The sequence below is a fragment of the Montipora capricornis genome, chromosome 2 (assembly GCF_036669925.1).
Source record: "Montipora capricornis isolate CH-2021 chromosome 2, ASM3666992v2, whole genome shotgun sequence".
NCBI lineage: Eukaryota > Metazoa > Cnidaria > Anthozoa > Scleractinia > Acroporidae > Montipora > Montipora capricornis.
In genome coordinates this window covers 45,671,981-45,681,481 of record NC_090884.1, presented here as the reverse complement: position 1 = coordinate 45,681,481, position 9,501 = coordinate 45,671,981, and the positions used below count along the sequence as shown (strand labels likewise).

The window sequence follows — 9,501 nt, the reverse complement described above, 5'->3', positions numbered from 1 at the left end:
TTGTTGTTCTCTTTGTGTTTACCTGTCTTTTATCTTTCTATCTGTGCCTCCCTGAATCGACTTTTTCCTTTATACATAACATTATTTATTCAGATTAGCTTCTTAGTTATTTTCTAGGGGGCATTGTACCTTTCTTAATTCTATTACTTATTTCATGTATCTCTATTTATTTGTTGCTGTTGTTGTTGTTGTTGAAATGAGAAAAAATGCTCAAAATTACTGTTGTTATCAATACCAGTTTAATAGGACTTTATCCTGCTTATGCTTATACTCATTATATTCCTTCCTAATTCAGGTGAATGCACCTTATCAACTTCATTCGCAAATTGGAAGAAATGTATCCACAACTTCGGTAAGTCCTTGAAAATGCTTTCTCTTTTCCCTACTGTTGTTCTCGATTATTGCCCCATTGGGGGCCATAAGGACTAATAATAAGGTAATTTAGTAACTCGGCCATTTGTCAATATTCTTCTTAACCCTTCCACTGCCGAGGGCTTCCCCGTGGACGAGTAAAATCGTCTGGCGTTAGACAGAGTAAATAAGTGTCAATTTGCATTTTTGGCGTTGGAAGGGTTAAAGTGCCCGTAACCTCAAATATAACAACACTACGCATCAGTTTGAATGTTGCTGTGCCCGGCTCTTTGTAGAGATAAATCTCTTCAACTATGAACTTTTTCACTGTCCGGTCGGAGGTGAACCCACGAACTCCCGCACGCAAACAACATTCCTTGACTATATAACCTAAAATGTCGAATATTGCCGTAAACTTAGACCCCGTTTACACGGATCCGGACAAATTTGTGCACGGACAAAAACTTGCAAGGTTTCACCTTGCGTTCACACGGGACCGGTGGAACTGGACGAATTTTTGAACGGCTAAGTGTACAAGTTTGGGACCTGAAAAAAGCAGGTCAACTTTTTGACCGGCACACCATTGGTACGGACTCGTGAAAACAACCGAACCGTGCAAAGTTTTGCACAGTTAGAGTGGTTAAGGTATGGAATCTACTTGTGTTTTTTGGTTATATATTAGTCCTTATTGCCCCCAATGGGTCATAGGGCTAAGCAAAAATGTTTCAAGCTCGCAATTTCCCTCTGTTTAAAATCAAGTTTGACAAAAACCAAAAGCATGATACTTTTTAGTTTGTTTCGGATTCTGTTTTTGATGAAGCTTCCTGCCGCCTCCGGGGAATTTGTTCTTGTCGTTATCAGGGTACTTTTCCAAAACCGTTTTAGTTATATCTTCGTACTTGCTCCTCACTGTTTCCCAGTCAACTCCTTCGCCTGCTTTTCCGACTTAGTAGTCTAAAACTATATGCAACAACCAATTTATTTTATCTGTCCACATATGGGTTTTGTCTGCCGCCATGTTTGATTTGCCGCGTACTTCACCTAGCTACAACGTGATTGGCTAAAAGCATTAGCTTAACCAATCACAGCAAAGAGTTAACAAAAGCCATTCAAATGCCGCGACTGGTCTCAAAATTTGCACGGATCTATGTAAAGACCATTGCGATCTGTAACAGAATTTGCACTGTTCCGTGTAAACAGGCGGTCCATGTACAAAATTCGTCCGTGCCAAAATATGTCCGGACCCGTGTAAACGTAGCCTTAAGAGACTATATATATGGGATATTGGCAGTTGAAATAAATGTAACTTGGTGCACTATTTCGTGTATTTTGCAGGGCTATCAGGTTGATTCGGATTCATCTGACGATGATGAAGACGAAAGACAAGAAAAATACTTTCGAATGAACATCGATGGTACCACAGCAAGATTCAAGCTGTCCAAAGAGGAATGGGAGAGAATTCCGATCAACACTTTCCCAAGCGGTGGCCGGTTGCTAAGTGGTGACTGGACCCGAATCTTCCTTAGCAAAGTGAAGGAAAGCAACCCATGGTGCAGTCTGCGCTTCAAAAACAATCACGTGAGATCAGAGAATTCTCGCAAAATGCATTCAGCGGTGTTTTTCAGAGGAGGGGCAGAATGCAAGCGCCCAGAATGCAACGTCAAAGTGCGATTCGTTATCCAGAAGGAGCGAGGCAAATACGTAGACGTGACGTATGTTGGAAACGTGTGCCACAGCAGTGAGCCGGGCGGAGGAGACGCCGTAAGCGACAAGAGAAGGGTAAAGCGAGTTCGCCGTACTTATTCATCTTGAGAATTAAGCCTCAGTCTGTACAAGAAAATCAACGAACAATTTTAGCTATCGTTTAAATACAGACCATAATGAGCAAGTCCATATAGTCATCTTGCTCCAATTGTTTTGACTTATGCTTATTCATTTGTTGTTAATCCACTGGATAACATAAACATAAAGGATAAGAGCAAGGCCTAGTGCGTTCTCTTGGTACCAATACGAAATTAGAATATTTGCAATAATCACGTGAAGCCTTTGTTTGATAAAAACTCTCGTTTAAGAAAACTCGTCCCGTCCCATTTTATATTCAGGGCTCCTTGGATTTACACAGTATATATACATATTTATTTTATCTTTCAAATATTGCGCGCGCAATGATGATCGACCAGTTCAGCCTGTCGTATTCTACATTATCGTCCGCTAAATAAAATTTATCATACCAGTGCCGTCTTCTCAGACGATACAGTAAGTTACGGCTCCTTGTGTTTTCAGTTCGCAACAACTGTAAACTGGAGAAGCGTATCTTACAGTGCGGTCTTCGACCTCAGTTTGTAAGAGGTATTATAGATATTCACACGTGAATAGCATCAACTTGGATATTTTATCAGAAAACTCTATATTTGTATGTTAAAAGAACCCTATATATTTGTCAATTCAATTCACAATCCACCTCATTCAATTGTTCTTTCGAATTTAGTCCCTCATCGGGAGCCAATGACTCATAAGAAATAATAACAAATAGTTTCTTGTTGTCTTTTTGAGAAATACCAATATGAAAAAAATATTTATGACCTTCTATGAAACATGAGGCACAATAAGAGTGTTCAGCCTAGGCTTTATGAATTTCATAGAATTCTCTCAATGTGAAGATTTAATTAACTAGCAAATAAAAAATTCCTGTCCAATAATACAATAGGCCACTTTCAAACCATAAAACTCTTTGTTTATCCTTCAAAATATTGCATTATTTTTTTTTTCACTCTTGCGACCATTCTCCCAAGAGAAACTGGAAACAATGCCTATGCAAAATTCGGAGGGCAAACAAAGAGTATTATGGTATTTTTGAAAGTGGCTTTTTGCCATGTTTGTTAGATAGCTTGCTTTTTGTTCTGTACAAACGTCTTCTGTAGTTGTCGAAATAGATCATTTGGACAGCAATAAATGGGTTAGCTGTAAACCTTGTTTTAAGTGTTTTGTTGGTGTTGTGGGATGCATATGGGGTATAGCCTGCGAGCAGTCGCTTGTTTGTGGCATCGAGCGAGAAACTTGGCAGCGGAGCTCCACTGTTCTCCGCCGCCAAAGTACTCGTTTGATGCCCTAAACAAGTGAGACTTCTCGCAGGCTATATGTAGGCTGTGTAAAGCCGCCCCATCCCCTCCCCTTCCCCGTTTTTTTTTTTTTCTGAGGGGAAGGGCACGGTAGTGCACAGGCAGCTCTATGGGATATGCGTGGGTATAGTCATGCATTATTGTATGGGAGAACCATAGTATTGTACTAAGGATTAGTATATTGCAATAGGTAATCGATGTCAATTTTGTTTGTTTGTGGATTTCGTAAATAAAAAAGAAATAGAAACCATTGAGAAAGTAACAAAATAATGACAGCGTCTCTCTACAGTAGCACCGCTCTGGCAGGGCTTAACCCTTTCTTTCCCACGATCGAAACGTTCATTCTCCTAACTAGTACCATGGATTTCTTTGTTGGGTAGTTATGAGAATTTGGTATTATATCAAGATCACACCTCTTAAGGGTCTTAATAAACTATTAGGGAGTGATGTGTAATGGAAAGGGTAGGTCAGGATTGCTAGTTCGAGGCCTTGATTCAGTCACTTTTTTGTTTCCTTGGAGAACAAACTTTGTATTACTAGGTACTGGCGACATACCATTGGCGGTGGCTTGGCAATAGGCCACTTTCAAAAAATACCATAATACTCTTTGTTTGCCCTCTAAAAGTTTGCATAAGCGTTGTTTTTATTTTCTCTTAAGACCGTTGTTAGTCCGAAGAGAAACTGGAAACAACGCTTATGCAAACTTTTGGAGGGAAAACAAAGAGTATTATGGTGTGACTGGCCCTACGCAAATTACGTAAGGAGTTGCATCCAAACGTTGTTTATTCACAGAAAGGTTCTGACATACAAATCCCAGGTGTACTTGCTAAACTTTCGACGTCTTTAGTCTGAGCTCCTTGTTCTTAGAGACGTGTTTTTGAACTCCTTGTTCTGAGTCTGAGATAACAATCTAGTGACAAAACATACATGAACTAAATACGCGACCTAGTAGTGTAAAAACTTGAACCAAAGAGTGAATTATCCGTAAAAGGTTTACAAAATGTTCCTGCAATATTGATTGCCGTTTTGGCGGCACAATAACCAATCCAAAAACCAGATTTCTACATAACAAAACTCAAACATACCGGGGACTTTCTCAGACTTTCTTTCATGATTGAAATAGCCCACCAAAATGGCGGGAAGGTACAATACGAAGGCGCGGCTACCTATACAGTTTTCCACTGACAGCACAGGCGCCAGTCATATATGGTATTTTTGAAAGTGGCCTATACGAACTGCAAGAACAAAATAATTTCTCTCATTGCAAGGCTTATTTGCATGCTTTTGCGTCATCACTACCCAAGACTCTCTTTCGGGCGTTTAGTGATGAAACGTCATCATTTATTCTGTTCACACTTAGTCCAGTTTATATTCGCGCGGACTACAACGTTGCCTTTTCGAGATTTTGTCCAGTGCCGAGGGAAAAAACACCGACAACATGCCCCTCACCCCACCCCTTTGTTTCCGAAACTGCCCCCTTCCCCGAGACCACGACACACTTTATGCACTATAGCTTGCCGTTTCCTGTTTGAAACAACTTTATGCCAAGGCTCTAAATGAGGGAAGAGTGCCTCTGTTAACTTAACTATTGCTGGAAAACGATAAAATCTAGTTAATTTTAACTACGAATTAATGATTCATTTTCATGATTTACCCAAAGAATGATCATGATCAGATTGTTGAAATTTTAACAATACAGCAAGCAGGGTGCGAGTTGTGCTGTTGTTGATTCAAACTCGGGTGAGGTTTCTAAACAAAACTGAAGCAAAATTTTCCGAAAGTGTTAGGTGGAGAAAATGCCGCTTTTTACGAAGGTAGAAATAAACAAGTGTATCGAGAAAAGCGGCTGGGAAGCATCATTTTGTTCCAATGCAACCAGCTGGAAGAAGGGGAAAACACTTAAGGATCTAAATGTGTTGGTATTTACAAAGTTCGTTCCTATCTTACGTTGAATATTTTAAAATGTTTATATAAGAGTTTAATTTATTCACATCTGTCGTACTGCACTGTCTCATGGAGAGCCCTGTTAACTAGATTAGGTAACTAAATATATTTCTAAATTACAAATGGACGAGCTTGTATACAAACATCAAAATAACTTTCCTCTTGATATTTGGATGCTATTTCACGAACATCAGAGATGCCCATATATATATTGTACGTGTTCAAGATCAAACCAAAATTTGTTTATACCTCGGCCAAGAACTAATTATGGCAAATTCAGCGTTAGGTTTCCCGCAACCGATAATTGGAATAAAAGACCTTCTATACTGGCTATTTTATTTTATTTCTTGGTTTCCACAACATACTCTATCGGCATGTCTGCCTGCTATTTAAAATTAATGTTAATATCTTGTATTAAATGCTAGATTAGGTGTGCGAACACCATTGACCCTGTGGGTTTTCGCTCACAAACCTCCACTATTCTGTAAAATGTATTAATTTGTATTGTTGAATGTGTGGAAATAAAGAAACCTATGAACCTATGAAACCTATGAGGACAAGCATCTTAAGAATAGAATGCACTAGCGACGACAAGCAATTTTATTTTCGCTGTAAGTGTCATCACTGCTTCAGAAAAAATAACGAGCCACCTAATTGTAAGCTACTGTAGCAATGTTGTGTATTCTGTCTGAAGGAGTTGTGGAACTCCACTTGTTCGACCCTTGTTTATGCGTGGCGTGTCATCATCATCATCATCATCATCGGCCGGCTGCTGCGCAGGCAACTGTAAGCTTCCTTCAGCCCTTCCTGTCGTTGGCGAGGTCGGCTATTTGCTTGGATGTCAACTGTCCATCATCATCTCCAAGGAGGCTTTGGATGTACTGAAGATAGGATGTACTTTGTCGTCCCGGCCTGCGTCTGCCATGTGTTGGGAAGTATAGAGCATATAGATTGGCTGGTTAATCCTCAGACTTGCGCAGTATATGACCTAGGAACTTGAGCTGCCTTGTTCGAACTTGCTCGATCAGAGGCCTTGCCTTTGTCATTTCATAGACACGGTCATTAGAAACCTGATCAAGCCCTTTAATTCCAAGCAAGATACGGTAGCATGACGTGCGTGGCAAATGAATTGATCTTGCTTTCCATGTCCTTGGAAATCACCCAGGACTCTCAACCAATAGAGAAGGATGGTCACACAGAAAGCCTTGAAGAGTTTGAGCTTGATTGAAACAGGCGTTCCCGAACTACGCCAGAGATGCTATAGTTTCCAGAAGGCGGTCCATGCCAGAGATTTTGACGCCATCATGGAATCCAGGTATTTGAAGTCCTGAACATGTTTGATGCTTTCACCATATACCTTCAGAAGCTGAGACTCTCCTGCGTCAGCGTTGATGCAAATGTATTCCGTTTTTAGCACGCTTATGATCAGACCAAGCTCTTCAGCAGCCGATGCATTTTTTGACAACTGATCCTGGGCCCTTGCTTTTGTGGATTCCAGCAAGGCGATATCATCAGCAAAATCCAGGTCGTTGATTGTTTCAGCTGGTAGCCTACGGGATGCTCTTTGGTGGGTCACGATCCCCTGTGGCCCTCCTCAGAAGATAGTCCATGAGGATTATGCATGAACAGGAATGGTGCCAGGACATCACCCTACAGGACTCCAGTGGTCAGGTCGAAGCTTTCTGAGATGTTGCCATCAACAGAAACAACAGTTTTCGAGTTCTTATGGAGAACACTGATGGCGTTGACTACTTTCTCTAGGATACCATAGTGTCGCAGTACGGCAAACATTACTTTTCTATCAATAGAATCAAAGGCTTTTTTGAAATCTATAAAGGTCACGCATAGTGGAAGTTGTTTGCTTTGGAAACCTTCCATACTCCTCCTGAGGATGTGCGTTTGCTGTGCGCAGCTGCGGCCCTTTCGGAAGCCAGCTTGATTCTTCCTCAGTATAGGATCTATGGGACTTCGGATTCTATTGAGTAGGATCTTGTTATAGACTTTGGCTGCGATGGACATGAGTGATATCCTTCCATAATTTGTCATGAGAGACAAGTCGCCTTTCTTGGGGAGTGGGATTATGGCGTTAGTTATCCAGTTGTCAGGAGGTATGAGAGTAGCGTATACCTCGATGCAGAAACTGTGCAGGACCTCAGCCATTATGTCACCACCACCTTAAAGTACTTCAGCCGTGATCGCATCGTCTAGGCCAGCAGCCTTATTTGACTTCTGTTGCTTGATGGCCTCCTTTGTTTCTTCAAGGGACGGTGGATCAATGCTGAATCGCTGATGCTGTTGAGCAAGGAGCTAAAGTAGTCTTTCCATTCAGAAAGGAGCTCTTTGTCACTAGGGGGTGGTGCACCGTTTCTCTTCTTAACCTTGGCTCTTACTTTCTGGTTTTTCCCAGATAACGACTTTCCAGGTGGCGAAGTAGTCACCTTTCTCCTCAGCTGTGCAGAGCCCATCAATCTGTCTATGGAGGGCTTCAGTTCTGTCTCTCTCGTATGAGAGGTTGAGGGAGGAGTTGAGTTTCCTCCATGCCACTTTTGTCCTAGTTGTTTGAGACTGCAGGGCGTGGCGTGTAAGACTGGTTATTGAAGTTATTGTAACCGCTCTTTGGCTCTTACACTTAAAATTTGTAACTGTTCCTCGTTTGAAAGTTGAAATACACAAGACTTGGTCAAAATTCTGAAAAGGCTTGCAATAAGAGCCCAGGAACCAGGAATGCAGTTTACCGCACTCCGATCGTTCAAATTCTCCTTCCCTCATCAAAAATACTGAATGATCCTGAATGGTTTATCCTACAACGCCTTGATGTCATGCTTGGCCGCTAACTCGACCCAGGTTGGCCGCCATATGTAAATCGGTGTATTAAATAGGAAAATTCCAGTTAAAATAAACAGATGTCTCTTTCAAGGCTTAAAACTTTGCTCACTTAGTGTTTTGTTCACATAGTTTTGAAATCCAAAGAAAAATAGGAATCAATTTTCTTGGAGGGTCCCCAATAGGGTTCTTCTATCCGGCCATCCCGACCAAAATTTTTCCTTCATCCCGAAATGCCGAACGTTTTTCTCACTGAGCCAATCCCCATCCCAGTCATGACGTCACAACATGTTTGCCAAGCCTCGTCGCCAATTACAACTACAGTTGATTTAGAATACGCCTTGTTAGTCTTTTCAAGCAACCTTTATGACGCAATTGACCGTAATAATAGCAATTCGCAATTACAGTTTTAAAACCGAAACGATGCGTGATTGTCCATCTGTTCACATGTTCCACTTTGTTAAGCTCGGTTGTATGTTTAGATTTAGGGTGCGTTCGATTGACTGTATTCCGAAATAGGAATACATGGAATAGAAGTTAGAAATCCTTCTTTTTTACGGAGATTCAATTTAAAATTGTCTTACAGCTGCTAAAATGCTATTTTAAACATATCTTTATTATCCTTGATGCTTCAAAACGCCAAACATACCGTTTTAAATCATCACTCCACGTATTCTTATTCCAGAATAGGGTCAATCGAACGCACCCTTAATTAAGTAGTAGAAAGGTTAGGTACCAGTGCTCCATAAAACGGCGATAAAGGCCCGTGATCATGAATGTGCTAATGTATATGCTACAGTTAAATTTAAATTCAGGTTAATTTTAATTTTAACCTAGGTCATTTTATTTTAAACTAGGTTGAAATTGATAGTAGGAAACATCAACAAAAAGTGTTAAGTGTAGGCACTGATTTTAGATAGTTAGCATTAAGGTTGGAGTTAGGCATACTGTGCATGACAACAGATTCTACTTTTCTTTCTCAGAGCATTTTAGAAGGACATTGTTCATTGATGAATCTCCTTAGTGAAGTGTTATAACAAAGGAACAACACACACAAGATGGCGGATCTACAGAACACTGCTTTATTCCCCACACCACGTGCCTGGTGCAACCGCTGACCTGATGTTACATCTCCCTTTTTTTTAGCGAAAGAAAAGCAAGTAAACAAAGGAAACACAACTGAAAATATTACAGAATTAACAAACAGTGGCAATGCAAAACTCCAGACAACATGACCACTGGAGTAGTGTTTCTGTTTCTAAAT

The 9,501-nt window shown here is 40.7% G+C and overlaps 1 protein-coding gene across 1 annotated transcript in view; it reads left to right on the top strand.

Annotated features, from left to right (window-relative positions):
- The window catches only part of LOC138023730 (uncharacterized), a 15,074-nt gene extending 11,755 nt beyond the window's left edge, over window positions 1-3,319 (top strand). Inside the window, exons 3-4 of the mRNA XM_068870791.1 lie at window positions 296-352; window positions 1,687-3,319. Of these exons, the coding sequence (XP_068726892.1) occupies window positions 296-352; window positions 1,687-2,163 (534 nt within the window). The 3' untranslated portion in view covers window positions 2,164-3,319. The remainder of the gene's footprint in view (window positions 1-295; window positions 353-1,686) is intronic.
- The last annotated feature ends 6,182 nt before the right edge of the window (window positions 3,320-9,501 follow it).